The sequence below is a fragment of the Procambarus clarkii genome, chromosome 4 (assembly GCF_040958095.1).
Source record: "Procambarus clarkii isolate CNS0578487 chromosome 4, FALCON_Pclarkii_2.0, whole genome shotgun sequence".
Taxonomy (NCBI): domain Eukaryota; kingdom Metazoa; phylum Arthropoda; class Malacostraca; order Decapoda; family Cambaridae; genus Procambarus; species Procambarus clarkii.
The window spans coordinates 39,746,344-39,766,030 of NC_091153.1; the positions used below are offsets into that span (position 1 = coordinate 39,746,344).

The window sequence follows — 19,687 nt, forward strand, 5'->3', positions numbered from 1 at the left end:
GTGGTGTGCGTCGCTCTACGTCAGTCTGGGGGGGGGGTAGGTGGTGTGTGTCGCTCTACGTCAGTGTGGGAGGGGGGGGGGGTTGGTGGTGTGTGTCGCTCTACGTCAGTCTGGGGGGGGGGTAGGTGGTGTGTGTCGCTCAACGTCAGTCTGGGAGGGGGGGTTGGTGGTGTGTGTCGCTCTACGTCAGTCTGGGGGGGGGTAGGTGGTGTGTGTCGCTCTACGTCAGTCTGGGGGGGGGTAGGTGGTGTGCGTCGCTCTACGTCAGTCTGGGAGGGGGGTGGTAGGTGGTGTGTGTCGCTCTTCTTCAGTCTGGGGGGGGGTAGGTGGTGTGCGTCGCTCTACGTCAGTCTGGGAGGGGGGGGGGTTGGTGGTGTGTGTCGCTCTACGTCAGTCTGGGGGGGGGGTAGGTGGTGTGTGTCGCTCTACGTCAGTCTGGGGGGGGGGTAGGTGGTGTGCGTCGCTCTACGTCAGTCTGGGGGGGGGTAGGTGGTGTGCGTCGCTCTACGTCAGTCTGGGGGGGTAGGTGGTGTGCGTCGCTCTACGTCAGTCTGGGAGGGGGTGGTAGGTGGTGTGCGTCGCTCTACGTCAGTCTGGGGGGGGGGTAGGTGGTGTGCGTCGCTCTACGTCAGTCTGGGAGGGGGTGGTAGGTGGTGTGCGTCGCTCTACGTCAGTCTGGGGGGTTGGTAGGTGGTGTGCGTCGCTCTACGTCAGTCTGGGAGGGGGTGGTAGGTGGTGTGCGTCGCTCTACGTCAGTCTGGGGGGTTGGTAGGTGGTGTGCGTCGCTCTACGTCAGTCTGGGGGGTTGGTAGGTGGTGTGCGTCGCTCTACGTCAGTCTGGGAAGGGGGGGTAGGTGGTGTGCGTCGCTCTACGCCAGTCTGGGAGGGGGGGGGGTAGGTGGTGTGCGTCACTCTACGTCAGTCTGGGAGGGGGTGGTAGGTGGTGTGCGTCGCTCTACGTCAGTCTGGGAGGGGGGGGTAGGTGGTGTGCGTCGCTCTACGTCAGTCTGGGAGGGGGGGTAGGTGGTGTGCGTCGCTCTACGTCAGTCTGGGAGGGGGGGGGGTAGGTGGTGTGCGTCACTCTACGTCAGTCTGGGAGGAGGTGGTAGGTGGTGTGCGTCGCTCTACGTCAGTCTGGGAGGGGGGGGGTAGGTGGTGTGCGTCGCTGTACGTCAGTCTGGGAGGGGGGGTAGGTGGTGTGCGTCGCTCTACGTCAGTCTGGGAGGGGGTGGTAGGTGGTGTGCGTCGCTCTACGTCAGTCTGGGGGGGTGGTAGGTGGTGTGCGTCACTCTACGTCAGTCTGGGAGGGGGGTAGGTGGTGTGCGTCGCTCTACGTCAGTCTGGGAGGGGGGGTAGGTGGTGTGCGTCGCTCTACGTCAGTCTGGGAGGGGGTGGTAGGTGGTGTGCGTCACTCTACGTCAGTTTGGGGGGGTGGTAGGTGGTGTGCGTCACTCTACGTCAGTCTGGGAGGGGGGGGTAGGTGGTGTGCGTCGCTCTACGTCAGTCTGGGAGGGGGGGGGGGTAGGTGGTGTGCGTCGCTCTACGTCAGTCTGGGAGGGGGTGGTAGGTGGTGTGCGTCGCTCTACGTCAGTCTGGGAGGGGGTGGTAGGTGGTGTGCGTCGCTCTACGTCAGTCTGGGGGGTTGGTAGGTGGTGTGCGTCGCTCTACGTCAGTCTGGGGGGTTGGTAGGTGGTGTGCGTCGCTCTACGTCAGTCTGGGGGGGGTAGGTGGTGTGCGTCGCTCTACGTCAGTCTGGGGGGGGTAGGTGGTGTGCGTCGCTCTACGTCAGTCTGGGAGGGGGGGGTAGGTGGTGTGCGTCGCTCCACGTCAGTCTGGGGGGGGGGGGTAGGTGGTGTGCGTCACTCTACGTCAGTCTGGGGGGGGTAGGTGGTGTGCGTCGCTCTACGTCAGTCTGGGGGGGGGGTAGGTGGTGTGCGTCACTCTACGTCAGTGTGGGAGGGGGGGGGGTAGGTGGTGTACGTCGCTCTACGTCAGTGTGGGAGGGGGGGGGGTAGGTGGTGTGCGTCGCTCTACGTCAGTCTGGGAGGGGGGGGGTAGGTGGTGTGCGTCACTCTACGTCAGTGTGGGAGGAGGGGGGGTAGGTGGTGTGCGTCGCTCTACGTCAGTCTGGGGGGGGGTAGGTGGTGTGCGTCACTCTACGTCAGTGTGGGTGGGGGGGGGGTAGGTGGTGTACGTCGCTCTACGTCAGTGTGGGAGGGGGGGGGGTAGGTGGTGTGCGTCGCTCCACGTCAGTCTGGGAGGGTGGGGTAGGTGGTGTGCGTCACTCTACGTCAGTGTGGGAGGGGGGGGGGTAGGTGGTGTACGTCGCTCTACGTCAGTGTGGGGGGAGTTAGGTAGAGTGCATCGAAAGTGTGTTTTAGATTAGTTAGGGAGTCTGGCGTTTTCTGTGATTGAGAATACGGACTGATTCTCCGTATTCGGATTCTTGATTCGGTTTTTAGGGAGAGGCCAAGTTTTATTTTGGTTTGACAAGGGCCGTTGTGTGTATTTTTTTTTTTTAGGTCGAGAGAGGTGAATGTTTATTTTGTTTTAAGGAGCTATGAGAGGAATTTATTTTGATTGAGGAAAAGGATAGCTATGTTTTCATTTCTTGTTTTCATTCTACTCATTATGTTCAATTAGTATTAAGCTTGTCATTTAAGTTTATCATGCCCGAAACGCTTTGCGTAATAGTGGCTTTAGGCATTGTATGTACTAGCTATACCTATAAGTCAAACAATCCTTGTAAATATTTATTGTATGTATGTACCTTACCTAAATAAAATTGTATTGTATTGTATTGTATTGTATTTGGAGAGCGAGAGAGAAAAGTGTGTTTGATACTGATGAAAGTAAATAAGGAGTTATAAAGTGAAAACAACAACATTTCTTAGAAAATATGAAGTCATGGAAAGAAATACGTATGATTAGCAATAAGTATGTTAGAATGTTAACTTAAGAGTGTAACAACTAAACGTAGATGGATAGAGAACATGGAGAGTGTGATGGCTGGATCTGATGTAACAAGGACCATCTGTGGGATAGAATATAATCAGAAAGCGGCAAGTAAAACACTGTTGAATCTGTAGTGGGAAAGTTGCTAGAACTTTGGAAGTATCTACAAAAATGATTAATTGAAGTGGAGAAAATGAATGGTTTCAATGTCAAGAAATTAGACAGAAGCCTCAGACCACCGAAATTGTGATAGATGGTTGAAAAACAGGTGTAATTGTAACACAGGAAAAATTGTGATAGATGGTTGAAAAACAGGTGTAATTGTAACACAGGAAAAATTGTGATAGATGGTTGAAAAACAGGTGTAATTGTAACACAGGAAAAATTGTGATAGATGGTTGAAAAACAGGTGTAATTGTAACACAGGAAAAATTGTGATAGATGGTTGAAAAACAGGTGTAATTGTAACACAGGAAAAATTGTGATAGATGGTTGAAAAACAGGTGTAATTGTAACACAGGAAAAATTGTGATAGATGGTTGAAAAACAGGTGTAATTGTAACACAGGAAAAATTGTGATAGATGGTTGAAAAACAGGTGTAATTGTAACACAGGAAAAATGAAAAACAGGTGTTTTCTCACGGAAGCTGGACCTAGATTCACGAAGCTCCATGTATTTCTTCGTAAGTAGTCGTTTTATGGACGTTCTTAAGTACTGGCTAAGAACGTCCTTACATGCGATTCAGGAAGATGTACTTACGAAGTTATTAGCAAGTTTCAAGAAGTCTCGTAAGATGTTACTAGGGCTTTTCGTTTGACCAATTAGAGAGCAGGCAACATTCTTCATCTTAAAGATTTAGCCAATCACGACGCTGGCTTATCGGAGCTCACTTGCCACCTAGTTACGTCAAATTTTCTTATAACATTAGTATATTTCGAAGTAAAACTATGTTTTTTTTTCAACTTCTACAGCCAGCACCGACATTGTAGTAAACAAATATGTTACATTTTTTGTTTATCTACATAATTCTCGGAGATATTGTGTAGCTGTCCTTGTCGCTCGGATGATGCGCTGACAATTATTGTGTGTGTATATATATGTATATATATATATATATATATATATATATATATATATATATATATATATATATATATATATATATATATATATATATATATATATAAATATATATACTAGCAGTACCCTGCCACGCGTTGCTGAGCCACAGCCACCCTCCCTTGTCTCCCAGTCCTCCCCACCATTTCCCCTCCTCCGTCCCCTCTTCCTCCCAACCATTCCCCACTCCCCTATCCCCTCGTCCTCCCTACCATTCCCCCCCTACCCCGTCTCTTTGTCCTCCCCACCATTCCCCACTCCCTCGTTCGATGCATTCCCAAATGATCTGATGTTCCCATCAGAAAATTGAGACCTTCAAATGATATGATGTTCCCATCACTGAAATATAAAAAAAAAGTTGGAAAACAAAATAAAAAATATAAAAAATAAGCTATACTCACGAAATGAGCGGTATGGTAAACAACACAGCTCAATTCCAATGCAATGTCACACAAAATAATTAAATCAGAATGAAAGTAAATCGGAATCTATGAAAATTATATTGATCAATGAAATCGAAAACATTGAAATGGAATCGTAACATATTTATTTTAGCGTGTGTTGCTCTTACGTGCAGCAGATGGTGGTGTTTTTTTTTAAAAAAGACTGTTTTTACCACAGGTGTCCCACAGGTGTGGCATCTATACTTATACTTACGAAATTTACGGTATGGTAAAAAAACACAGCTCAATTCCAACACAATGTCAAACAAAATAATTAAATAAAAATTAAAATAAATCGAAGTCTACGAAAATTCAATTTATCAATGCAAATGGAAACATTGAAATGGAATCGTAACATATTTAGTATAGCATGTGTTGCTATTACATGCAACAGATGGCGGTGTTTAAAAAAAAAAGCATGTTTTTACCTGTCACAGGTGTGGCATCTATATAGAAGGTATATAAGAACACAGGCGTATTCGAATGGAACTTTGTGTTAAAATTTCAAAGCAATCGGTAAAGAACTTTCGGAGATTATCGGTTATGCACAAACGAACATTTCCATTTTTATTTATATAGATTGGAAGGAGGAGTTTACTCATCTGGTAACTAATAATTTGGTAAAGTGTAATTTGTTAATTTCAGTCCTGAGACTGTTGAATTAAGTATTTATTGATAAATTATATGGGTATTAAATTGATTTCTGCTACGTGTCAAACAAATCTCATTTTCAAGAGGAAATTGACACGAGTACAATTTTCTATGAATGAGTAACTAAAATATTAATTTAATTTTAGATAAATATAAATCAGCAGTATTATTATTTTCTGCAAATTGTATTAGAATTTTGTAATGTTGTCGGGAATTTCCAACACCTTCCACACACCACTACTTAACACACAATTCACATAATCATTTTTCCTAACACAATAATGAGTAATATCCCTCCAAACAGCCCGTCGTATGACCGCAAACGATCAGTGGAATATCATTCAACCGGCTCCACAACTCCCCCCTCATCCACCACCCCCACAGCTACCACCTCAACCAGCCACCACGGTAAGGTAGTGTGAAGTTGTCCTAGTGATACGTTGTGTCTCATGTGGCCCACTCAGCTTAGACCGGCTCACTCTTAGATGATTGGGTGCTCATGGTGGGGGAGTGGGTCACCCACCATGAGTGGGTTACTCACCATGAGTGGGTTACTCATCATGAGTGGGTCACCCACCATGAGTGGGTTACTCACCATGAGTGGGTTACTCACCATGAGTGGGTTACTCACTATCATTGGGTTTGTCACTGAAATCATGGCTTGGTGCCCAACTAATTCATCATCGAATTCATCGGCGCTTTTAAGCAAGTTTACCCTAAAAATTAATCAGGACGTATGTCCTAAAATTAATTTGTTCTGTGTTAGTCCTAAGCTCTTCGCTACAAGGGGGACTAAGAGAGACACGCTCGAGATGCCCCTCTGTTTATGATACAAATATTTCGACAGAATTAAAAGGGAGCAATTCCTCCGAATTTAGTGTGAGACATCAAATGGAAAATCATTAATTAACACTCGACAAATACAATGTAACACTAACGAGATAGGTCCATAGTTTTAACACATATTGCTATTGGGTATATGCCCAACATGGTCGGGATGAGGTTGACATAAATGTCACGAGTTCCTAGTGACATACTGCCAAAGTTACCCCCCCCCCCCCCCGCAACTAATTTTGCAATGTCAAAATAATGAAATTTAGAAATTATTTTTTGTGTTTCTCTTATATTTAGCGTTTGTATATTGTAAAACATTAATTGCCGATTCTGGCAAAATAAAAAAGGATCATATTTTACCTGTAATTAGCCAGGATATGGGACAGCAGGCTGCCTTGGGGCTAGTAGGGGGGGGGGAAGAAGATGAGGCGCAGAGAGAGAGAGAGAGAGAGAGAGAGAGAGAGAGAGAGAGAGAGAGAGAGAGAGAGTGGGGAGAGAGAAAAATAGGAGAAAGATACTTCACTCACACCCACCCATCACCCTGCAAAGTTTACAAGTTTACAATCTGGCCCTAAGCACCAGGCCTCCAATCGTAGACAGACAACCAAACATAAAAAGCAACTTATTTCATACATATATATTTATATGTTCCAAGGTTGATCTAGCATTTATATGTGCCAGGTTGCTCTGCTATATCCACCAGCAGCTTTTAATAACTATTATGTTATTATAAACAGAAATCACAATAGCGTGATGCATCAAACTCTGGTTTGTGTCTCGGAGAGACTTCAGGAACCGTTGGTAAATCAGGATGATTTCCCAGTTGCAATTCTTTTAACCATGTCGTAGCTCAGTCGATTAAGGTTGCGTCTGGGGTCCTCTAAGACGTAGGGTCGAACCCTCGTCACGGCCCTTGTGGGTTGGTTTATGTTATTATAAAGTTTTGCAGGAGTATGCAAGCCATAGATCACTAAGAACTCTAAATGACCCGACCAGGATTCGAACCAATGACGTCAAGGATCACCCCTAAACATAGACAGTACCGTGACCACCGCACCATTGATAAATAAATAAATATATATATATATATATATATATATATATATATATATATATATATATATATATATATATATATATATATAGGTACGATATATATATCGTATCTAGTAGCCAGAACGCAGTTCTTGGCCTACTATGCAAGGCCCGATTTGCGAAATAAGCCAAGTTTTCCAGAATTTCAATATTTTTCTATTTTTTTTTCTCATGAAATGATAAAGCTATTAATTTCATTATGTATGAGCTAATTTTTTTTTTAATTTTAATTAAAACTAACGTAGATATATGACCGGATCTAACCAACCCTACCTAACCTAACCTAACATAACTAAATCAATAATTTATGTTCTTAATATAATATAATAATATTTAAAATAAACCAATACGAAACAATTTATTGAAAATAAAGAAAATCACTCGGCCTATTAGGCAAATTGGGCCTTGCATAGTACGCCAAGAAGAGCGCACTGGCTACTAGGTACGACATACATACATACATACATATATATATATATATATATATATATATATATATATATATATATATATATATATATATATATATATTTATATATATATATATATATATATATATATATATATATATATATATATATATATATATATATATATTTATATATATATATATATATATATATATATATATATATATATATATATATATATATATATATATATATATATATATATATATATGTCGTACCTAGTAGCCAGAACGCACTTCTATGCCTACTATGCATGGCCCGATTTGCCTAATAAGGCAAGTTTTCATGAATTAATTGTTTTTCGACTACCTAACCTACCTAACCTAACCTAACCTAACTTTTTCCAGCTACCTAACCTAACCTAACCTATAAAGATAGGTTAGGTTAGGTTAGGTAGGGTTGGTTAGGTTCGGTCATATATCTACGTTAATTTTAACTCCAATAACAAAAAATTGACCTCATACATAATGAAATGGGTAGCTTTATCTTTTCATAAGAAAACAATTAGAGAAAATATATCAATTCATGAAAACTTGGCTTTTTAGGCAAATCGGGCCTTGCATAGTAGGCATAGAAGTGCGTTCTGGCTACTAGGTACGATATATATATATATATATATATATATATATATATATATATATATATATATATATATATATATATATATATATATATATATATATATATATAATATATATATAGACAGTCATTACAAACTATAACGTACTAATAACTAGAGGTGATGCCTTTTTATTCTAGAAAAAATTCTAGATTATATTTTGGAAAATATATTATTTTTCATACAAAACACAGTTTTCTCACACGCTTATCTAACCAGTAATTTATACTAACTAATACTTATATATAATAATATAACTATAAATGTAAAAAGCAAACAGCTTTTTTCATGATGAACTGTGAATGACATTGCAATTGACTCACTTGATCAGACCACACACTAGAAAGTGAAGGGACGACGACGTTTCGGGCCGTCCTGGACCATTCTCAAGTCAATTGTCGACATGAGAATGGTCCAGGACGGACCGAAACGTCGTCGTCCCATCACCTTCTAGTGTGTGGTCTGGTCAACATTTCATCCACGTTATTGTGACTCCTCGTCTGCAACTGACTCGGTTTTTACCTCGCCCTCAGGTGGACAACAGCTTCACCACTACTCCATGCAATCTTCAAAAGCCTTGACAAATGTAAGTGTAAATATCCTGAAAACTGTAGGTGTAAATGTCCTCAAAACAATAGGTGTAAATGCCCTCAAAACTATAGGTGTAAATGCCCTCAAAACAATAGGTGTAAATGCCCTCAAAACTATAGGTGTAAATGCCCTCAAAACAATAGGTGTAAATACCCTCAAAACTATAGGTGTAAATGCCCTCAAAACTGTAGGTGTAAATGCCCTCAAAACTGTAGGTGTAAATGCCCTCAAAACTATAGGTGTAAATGCCCTCAAAACTGTAGGTGTAAATGCCCTCAAAACTATAGGTGTAAATGCCCTCAAAACTGTAGGTGTAAATGTCCTCAAAACAATAGGTGTAAATACCCTCAAAACTATAGGTGTAAATGGCCTCAAAACTATAGGTGTAAATGCCCTCAAAACAATAGGTGTAAATGCCCTCAAAACTATAGGTGTAAATGCCCTCAAAACTATAGGTGTAAATGCCCTCAAAACTGTAGGTGTAAATGCCCTCAAAACTATAGGTGTAAATGCCCTCAAAACTATAGGTGTAAATGCCCTCAAAACTGTAGGTGTAAATGCCCTCAAAACTATAGGTGTAAATGCCCTCAAAACTATAGGTGTAAATGCCCTCAAAACTATAGGTGTAAATGCCCTCAAAACTATAGGTGTAAATGCCCTCAAAACTATAGGTGTAAATGCCCTCAAAACTATAGGTGAAAATGCCCTCAAAGCTATAGGTGAAAATGCCCTCAAAACTATAGGTGAAAATGCCCTCAAAACTGTAGGTGTAAATGCCCTCAAAACGGTAGGTGTAAATGCCCTGAGAATGGCAGGTGTAAATGCCCTCAAAACGGTAGGTGTAAATGCCCTCAAAACGGTAGGTTATCTTGAGGTTATCTTGAGATGATTTCGGGGCTTTTAGTGTCCCCGCGGCCCGGTCCTCGACCAGGCCTCCACCCCCCAGGAAACAGCCCGTGACAGCTGACTAACACCCAGGTACCTATTTTACTGCTAGGTAACAGGGGCATAGGGTGAAAGAAACTCTGCCCATTGTTTCTCGCCGGCGCCTGGGATCGAACCCAGGACCACAGGATCACAAGTCCAGCGTGCTCTCCGCTCGGCCGACCGGCTCCTGTAAATGTAAATGTAGGTGTAAATACCCTCAAAACTATAGGTGTAAATGCCCTCAAAACTATAGGTGTAAATGCCCTCAAAACTATAGGTGTAAATGCCCTCAAAACTATAGGTGTAAATGCCCTCAAAACTATAGGTGTAAATGCCCTCAAAACTATAGGTGTAAATGCCCTCAAAACTATAGGTGTAAATACCCTCAAAACTATAGGTGTAAATGCCTTCAAAACTGTAGGTGACTGTAGATAATGCCCTCAAACCCAAGGACTCAAATGCCCTGAAAACTTGAACTGTAACCAAACCACTTAGCTCAGGACCTCCCAATGCCCTGAAAGGTCTGGAGCTGGATGGTGTGTGTGTTAGTGTATGTATCCTACATAAGTGAAAGTTTACAGTGGCAATGATCATGTATTAATTTATTGCATAATATATTTTTATATTTCTTGCCAGAAGCCAGAACCTCACTACTAAGGTCAAGTAGACAACGGCTGGTTTTCTTAATACCCAGACCGATTTTATTGAGTTATCATATCTACATCAGAGTTGGTCTGTGCCTAATGATGTTGTTATATTGTTTACAGTGATTACTAATTTGTTTAGGCTTAGTATTTACTATCAGAAAGCATTAAGACTATTTTTAACTTGCCTTAACTATCAAGAAGTTATAATTCAGCTAAGAAGCTATAGTTATAGTCAAGAAGTTAAAGTTGTAGCTGAGTTAGCCATAGTTTATGTTCCTAAGTTTGTTTCTGTTTAAAATCATTTTTGTATTAACTTGTTTAAACTAATAATTAATAAATCTGCCAATCTATAAGTTAATACTTTAAAATAGCTCGAAATATAAGTAAATTATGTACTTTTGGCAAATAAGTGCAATATTAATATATAAATATTTCAAACAATACTTCTGAACCAGCCACAATATATTCCTAAAATACCCAACAAACTTTTATGTTTTAAAAAGTACATTTGTTAAAAAAGATTCCCGTGTAATACACACAATAGGCATTAAGAACCTCAGGCTCAACAAACTTCAATGTAAAGTTATTTGATGAATAAGAGCCCATGGCGTGAGATCAGTAGGAATAGCAGTTAAAGTAGGACAAAGGTTATTTAATTTCCTGTTAATCAGACTGCAAAGAGTAACAGCCAACAAGATCAAGTCTCAGGACCGTCAAGAGCTCTGTACCTCAGGGCAGAGTCCTTGCGCCACAGCTTTTCTCATTCTTACATCAGATATCATTTCTCATTCTTACATCAGATATCATTTCTCATTCTTACATCAGATATCATTTCTCATTCTTACATCAGATATCATTTCTCATTCTTACATCAGATATCATTTCTCATTCTTACATCAGATATCATTTCTCACTCTTACATCAGATATCATTTCTCATTCTTACATCAGATATCATTTCTCACTCTTACATCAGATATCATTTCTCATTCTTACATCAGATATCATTTCTCACTCTTACATCAGATATCATTTCTCATTCTTACATCAGATATCATTTCTCACTCTTACATCAGATATCATTTCTCATTCTTACATCAGATATCATTTCTCATTCTTACATCAGATATCATTTCTCATTCTTACATCAGATATCATTTCTCATTCTTACATCAGATATCATTTCTCATTCTTACATCAGACAAAAATTCAAGTCACCGCTTTGTGTCATTCTTCAGGGACCATACAAAAATCACCATGAAGAATATCTCTGTTGAAGACAGTGAACAACTACAGGCTGACCAAACCACACATTAGAAAGTGAAGAGATGACGTTTCGGTCCCTCCTGGACCATTCTCAAGTCGATTCACAATCTACTTGAGAATGGTCCAGGACGGACCGAAACGTCGTCGTCCCTTCACTTTCTAATGTGTGGTCTGGTCAACATATTTCAGCCACGTTATTGTGACTCTTCGCATGCAACAACTACAGGCGGATATCAATAAAGTTTTCGTCTGTACAATTGAAAATAACGACGTTTAACTGTAATAAATTCCATAAAAAATAAAGAACTTCAACGAAACACAGGTCACAACTGAGACACAATAAGATCTACCCATAGAAGGAACACATCATGTACAGGATCTGGGAATAATAATGTCCTAACGTTTAGTGAACATAACGAAGCAAATATTGCACCAGCCAGGAAAATGATGACGTCGTTCAACGTCAGGGATGCTGCTTGAGGACTGTTCAGTACTCACTTTCCCTTTCAAAGGAGAAAGTTCTGAAATAGATGGAATACAAAGTACATATATACACTACACATCGTCCCAATAATACACCTGTGCTGTTGGGACAGTCTAAAAGCTCTCAAAATATTACTCTCTAGAAAAGCGGCGAATCACATACTTGGAAGATACGGTCCTCGATCAGGCCTCCTTTTTGTTACATATCCCCCAGGAAGCAGCCCGTGGCAGCTGTCTAACTCCAAGGTACCTAGTTACTGCTATGTGAACAGGCGCATCAGGGTGAAAGAAACTCTGGCCATTTGTTTCCGATTCCACTCAGGATCGAACCCGGAATCTTAGGACTACGAATCCCGAGTACTGTCTACTCAGCTGTCAGGCCTAAGAACAGAAATCTAAACACAGTTTTATTACATTTAAATAATTTAGCCCAATCCGTTCAGTTTACATTGGAAATAAAATAATTCGTTATAATGCATAGATGTTTTAATTTATATTTGCGAAAATTATTTTTTCAAGTTTTCTAAATGTTGAAAACCAACAAATGTTAGTTCTTATGAACACTTTTACTCAGCTCATCATCAAAGAGTACAACAATATGTATTTTCACCAAGGCTTCTGAAGGCTCTTTAGTATATGTAGTCCTGAGATTATAGATGATGAGATTACTGCCATATATATTCTAGGTTTCAATTGAGAATATCCAAAGTCTTTAATTGTTTTATCTAGTCATATTACTCATAATACTTATGAACAATGGGCAATTCCCTCTTATGAGTATAATATATAATTTGAAAAAGAAAGAATAAAATAATTGTACCATTTCATGATAACTTGAACGAAATTCCTGAATTACCAAAACAGTTTAATATCAATGTAGCATTTGGGAAAATCTTGATCTTAAAAACACACTGATTTTAAAAATTCCCGAAGAAGAATTTGAGAAAACATCTGTGGTATTTGTAAGGGGATACCCTGGTAATTGTAGGGAGATAACAGGGGATACTGTTATCCCCCTAATCGTAGGGGAATAACAGAAAGATGATCTTAGAAAACATCTGTGGTATTTGTAAGGGGATACCCTGGTAATTGTAAGGAGATAACAGGGGATACTGTTATCCCCATAATCGTAGGGGAATAACAGAAAGATGATCTTAGAAAAGCACAATCTATCCACCAGCTTCTGATCTGGTACACAGAAATCAGTTAATAAATGAATTTAATGTTTAATACAGTTTATAAGAGGATATATGATGAAAATCGTGTAATTGTTAACATGAGTCAAATTCTCATAGATTTATAATTCCTGCAATACAACACTTTATATACATGGCTGGTGTGGAGCCTATGTGTCTTCCCCAGGAGGTTCCATAATAATAATAATAATAATAATAATAATAATAATAATAATAATAATAATAATAATTTAATACTATTTATAAGCCTCATGTTAGATATTCACATAACAGTGAATATTTCCCAGGGCAGCACCCTGTAAAGTTGTCTCTAATACCTACAAGGGAGAAAATACTTATTTAAAATATCCGCTATTGCTTTGTCCCTGTTAGTTCCTTGACCTGTCTCTAAAGTTTTCAGTGGTCCAGTTTTGTCCCTAATCTTTGTATAATGTATCTAGACAATTTTTAGGATTGTTTTTAATTGCTCTGCTATATGTACTTTTAGCTTTCCTTATTTCTTTTCATTTAACATTTCATCTTTTTTAATAAATTATTATAGATTGACCTTCTTTTTAATAATTTTCGATATAGTCACCCATGTATTTATATACTCTCTTCGTTCTCTCTCTTATAGTTAGTGAGAGAAAACGGATCCAGCAACTTCAGCGGTGCGGGGACTCCTGCAGGAGTGCCTGCAGGAGAGGCCCTAACACGCTCGACAAGTGTCAATGACGAGCCGGCCATTCACCCTTGTGTGAAGGCCTCGTGGTCGTCCCCTTCGGCCGTCTCGCAAGCAGCGTGTGTCCCCAACGACCCGCCCGACTACGACTCCGTCATCCACCAGGCTCCTGTACACAAGCAGTACGACTTGGGGTCGCCTTGTCTGGACGACCCACACGTCGTAGGAAGGATTTCATTCCATTGATTTTATTTGAAGGATCTGATGACAATAGCCAAGGAATTTTGGGAAAATAATTTGACATTTATTTTTATTGTTAAAATATCATGAGTTTTGCTGCTTCGCATTTGTAATATCATCTTATTATTCCACATATACACAGTACACAGTACACACATACACCATGCACTGTACACACACGTATAATAAATACGTGTAGTGTATAACGTATAATAATAGTGTAGTGTGTATACTGGTACGTATACACACTACACTATACACAAACATACATCATTTGAAGCATAAAGATGTCTTAGAATGTTTCCTTTGATGTACGAAGAATATTTCTGTTAAGAAACTTTTGTGAAGAAGTTACCTACAGTAATTTACTTTACGAAAGAGTATTGTTAGTTGAGAAATCATGTAAAGATGATGCCTTAAACTATTTTCGATTGTATTTTTAGTTAATATATGGCAGGAAAAGAAAGTATTAGTATATTTGTTACTGCATAAAGGGTACTTTTATTTAAGAACAGTGTAAGTGAGAAAAATTAGGTTGTTAAAGAGAAATACATTGTCAGAATTTAAAAAAATAAATCTCTGTAAATGATTAAATAAATGCCTTGTAATAAATAATTTTTAACTAAAATAATTTGTAAGTAAAATAATTTGTAACTAAAATAATTTGTAGCTAAAATAAATACTTTGTAATACAGAGTTAAGTCTTTGTTGTAATTATAAATTATAAATAAATAAATAATTAACTTTATTGAGAAACAGTAATGCTGTTGATAATATGTAACACAGAACTAATTACTGTATATAAAGATGTAATTGAACATTTTGTTTAAAGAAATACAGAGAACATTTAAGAGCAGATGATGAACACATAGAACACGCAAAGGGACATAAAGTGAACCTGCAGAGAACAACAATAACGTAAAGAGAACATGTGAACGGTGAATAAAGAACTAGTAAGAATATGCTAGTAATATTTCTACCCCCCCCCCCCTTGGGCCTCTGAGTAAGAACACTATGAGGGATTATTGAATGATTTATTATTATTATTTGTGGTAAATAACTTGGAAATTGAGTGGATGAGAGAGAGAAGAAGTGAGAGAGTGAGATGAGTGAGGGAGGGGGGGGGGGGGAGGGGGGAGAAGGAGAGATAAAGATATGGTCTGTTACGGCGAGTTAAGCCTACCTGAAGAGTGTTTATTTACATACATACGTACATACATAAATACATACATACATACATACATACATACATACATACATACATACATACATACATACATACATACATACATACATACATACACACATACATACATACATACATACATACATACGTACGTACGTACATACGTACGTACGTACGTACGTACATACATACATACATACATACATACATACATACATACATACATACATACATACATACATACATACATACATACATACATACATACATGCATACATACATACATACACGTATATTAAAGGAGGGATAATGACTCATATTGTTATGATCCCAGGGAGCTGAAAAACGAGTCTACCTTGAGAGTTATTCTGCAAGATCTGATCTAAATAAGAGGTCAAAGAAATAAGACATGGAGATACACACGTAAAATAAAATAATTGGTTAGATTTGTGAGCCAGTTTTAGGAGTATGGACAGTGATCAAGAATGTAAATAAATGACTGATCACAAGATGTGGAGAGTTTGCTGGGGGCGTGAGGCTCGCTTCTGAGGACGTTGAGGTCACTTGAGCACCAGACATCGTGAGGGGAAGTCGCGCCCCGTTGAGCTCCTGTTAGAGAGGAACCCCTACATCGTGAGAGATGATGTTGTTAAAGATTCGCTACCTTTAGCAAAAAGTTCCAAGTAGCACGGGCTATGGTGAGCCCATAGTGGAGTTATGTTGATATCGTGAGAGAGCGCCCTGGAAGAGACCTTTCGTGGTAAGCACAATTTTAACCAGTTAATAGTGATTGCCTATAGTTGCGTATAACAGTACTATACTGGTAGTGGCGCGGGCGACCTGCGCGGGCGATCTGCGCGGGGGAACGGTCACCTCGTCCACCAATCAGGACACAGCTGATATGAAATACTTCACTTGGCGGGCTTTTTGAATGTGGTTCCCGCTACATTAGCCAAGGTTTAGTTGAACTAACAAAATGTCGGTTAATTTAATGTTCAGTTATATTTTCGTCTAATGAGAAACAGAACTATGCCTGGAAAATTTAGCATCTTCACAAACAAGGAACCAATCAACATATTGATACTTCACTATAGTATTAGTAAATGTTTGAACATTCCGGTAAATACAATAGTTATTCATAAAATTAAATAAGTTCGTTTTCTTTAAAATTCACCGCTGAGAATGGTAGAAAACTGGGCGGTCTCGTCAACAGTGACTCAATGAGAACGATATCACCCCATTCAGCAGTGTCTAATTTACCATCACTCCTAATGCCAAAATATATCAGTCATCCCAGGCGTCAGGGATGAGCAGCATCCAATAACTAATGACCTCCAGCTGAGTGTTGAATAAACTGATTGACTTACCTTCAAGAAACAAAAAAAAAAAAATAACTGCCTGATGTCCTACCAGCTAGACTGGCAGGAGTTCCTCAAAGTCCGGATCTGGTACTGAATCACACGGTTGTCTCCGTTCTCGGCTCACAGCTGAAGAGCCCTGGTTATATTCCCTTGGCAGGACGGAGACGGTTGGGCACGTTTTCTTTCACTTCATACCTCTGTTTTCCCAGCAGAAATGAAATAAACTCTCAGGAGATTGACAGTAATAGTGGGTTGAACCCTGTAGTGTGTAGATGCCCTGGCCCCAGGAGACCTCCAGAAGTTGATCTTATGAGTACATACAAGCAGGCTGACCTTATGAGTACATACAAGCAGGTTGATCTTATGAGTACATACAAGCAGGTTGATCTTATGAGTACATACAAGCAGGTTGATCTTATGAGTACATACAAGCAGGTTGATCTTATGAGTACATACAAGCAGGTTGATCTTATGAGTACATACAAGCAGGTTGATCTTATGAGTACATACAAGCAGGTTGATCTTATGTGTACATACAAGCAGGTTGACCTTATATGTACATACAAGCAGGTTGACCTTATGAGCACATGCAAGCAGGCTGACCTTATATGTACATACAAGCAGGTTGACCTTATGAGCACATGCAAGCAGGCTGACCTTATGAGCACATGCAAGCAGGCTGAACAAAAGTGTACATGTAAGTAGGCTGTGTACCACTTGGCCCTTAAATAACATGAAAAGTGCATGCCTAATTGCTCCTGAAGTAAAGTGAAAACATAGTGAGTTAGTGTATTGCAATGTTTCACAACCATGCAGTACAACCCCTTTCATACATACATACATACATACATACATACATACATACATACATACATACATACATACATACATACATACATACATACAATACACACGTTTCCTCCCACGGTTTCCATACCTGTTGCTCCTGAAGGATCAGGAGCAGTGTTGCCGACAATGCTCCTGATGTTCCCAGCATTAAAGCACCGTCCTGGGGCCAGATTCACGAAGCAGTTACGCAAGCACTTACGAACGTGTACATCTTTCCTCAATCTTTGACGACTTTGGTTACATTTATTAAACAGTTTACAAGCATGAAAACTTGCCAATCAACTGTTGTTATTGTTATAAACAGCCTCCTGGTGCTTCGGAGCTCATTAACTGTTTAATAATTGTAAATAAAGCCGCCGAAGATTGAGAAAAGATGCCTCTCCGTGGTGCCTCCTTGTCGTGGTGAGGGGCTCACGTACACCTCCCTGGGACCGGTGTGGGTTGCCCGTGCCCCCTCTTTGGGTGGTGTACGTGCTGAAGGGCACCATGTAGGGGCCTTGTGAGCCATCGGACCGCCCGCTGGAGGGGTCGCCTGTGAGAGGCCGCCCTGAGTGGATGGTTGGGTGTCCAGGCTGGGGCGATAGGGGGACTGGGGTCTTAGCACCAGTGTGGGAGAATGAACGAAGTAGTAGGACTCCCCTGTTGAAAAGGGGGAGCACCGCTGGGGACGACACACCCTTCCTGCACTGGCCCGCGCTCGGCCTCCCTGGCTGCCCTGGTAGGTGGTATCCCTTGGTTCCAGGTCCTATCTCTTTTGTTTGGTTTGCTGTATGGATAACGACTTGCCTTCTATTACCCAGGCTCATGGGGTGGGCGACCAGGCCCCTGAGTCGGGCCGTCCTGGAAGACCGGGATCTGTAGCTCCCACTACAGAACCCAGTTTAGGCCCAGAACGGACTCTTCCTCCCTGCTCCCCTCCCTCCTCTGTGGTTGGGTCGAGCCCCAAGCCTGCTGTGGTGACTGTCTCGTCCCCTTGCACGGCTCCATCCTTTGTGACTACTGCACCTTTCGACCCGTCTCTCTCTAAGGGTTCTCATCGCCGTCCCCGCCATGGCCGCTCTCGTATGCTCCCTTCCCATCCTACTTTGTTCGTTGACCATGCTTTGTTTGGTCCTGATACATGGACTAAATACTTTGACCTCCAACCTTTGGATTCAACTCCTCCTGATGATTTTTCCCTTCATAGACATTGTTACGACCCTGGGTTCTCCAGTGGAAACCAGAGGTCAAAATTGAGCTATTAAACTTTCTGGTAGTACAGTTGAGTGCATCGCGAGCGGCAATTGTTTGTATCTTCCCTGCCAGTCGTAAGACTATTATTGTTTCTCAAAGAGCATTTAAAGACTGAGCTGGGGGTTGATTATTAAATAATAACATAGGCACCAACTTTGCTTACTAATACTTTCTAATCATTTGTAAAGTAACAAAACGTTGCATAGAAGAAGATCTTTAATGTGCTTAGCTGCATGATCAATTAGGCTCCTTCCGGCACCACGACATGGGAGGCCTAGCTGGTCGCTAGGAGGTTCTTCTCTGGCTGGCGTTCGTGCGGACGAGACCTACTCTGTGGCTGCACCCCTAATCTCCTCACTTCTCCTCTTACTTATTTCCCTTACCTTAAGTTCCTGTACCATTAAGTTAAGTATTGTATGATTTCTAAGTGTACCTACTCTGGTAGTAACGATTGGTGAGACCTGGGGGTAGTAGTTGCCAGTGTTTGGGTAACCCTAAGTGTTGTGTTTTGTATTAGGGTACCACATGGTCTCACTACCCTAAGCTGCATCCAGCTTCAGTGCTTATCCAGTAGGACTTTACCCTAGCTTGTTATTAGTGTAAACCTTGTATCCTGCCTATGTGGACCAAGGCTTTTAACGTAAGATAGTGTGGTAAAGTTATTATTATTATTGTTATTGGTGTGAGTGTATATGGGGGGTTGTTAAGGGGTTAATAAATAAGTACATGAATTACAGAGTATCCCTTCTTCCTGTGTGGGAGCGCATTGATCAACCCTTAGACTAACATATATGGTCTAGTAGCAAGTTATTACTACTGTGGATAGTTTATTTTGGGGGCCGGGCCTTTTAGCTCTCCCAT

The 19,687-nt window shown here is 40.8% G+C and overlaps 1 protein-coding gene across 2 annotated transcripts in view; it reads left to right on the plus strand.

Moving 5' to 3' along the window:
• Positions 1–15,159, plus strand: part of LOC123750783 (uncharacterized) — an 81,583-nt gene extending 66,424 nt beyond the window's left edge. For both annotated transcript variants that reach the window (XM_045732898.2, XM_045732904.2), the window contains exons 4-6: positions 5,474–5,577; positions 8,721–8,773; positions 13,913–15,159. In XM_045732898.2, coding sequence (XP_045588854.2) covers positions 5,474–5,577; positions 8,721–8,773; positions 13,913–14,203 — 448 coding nt within the window. In that variant the 3' untranslated portion in view covers positions 14,204–15,159. The remainder of the gene's footprint in view (positions 1–5,473; positions 5,578–8,720; positions 8,774–13,912) is intronic.
• Positions 15,160–19,687: the final 4,528 nt, after the last annotated feature.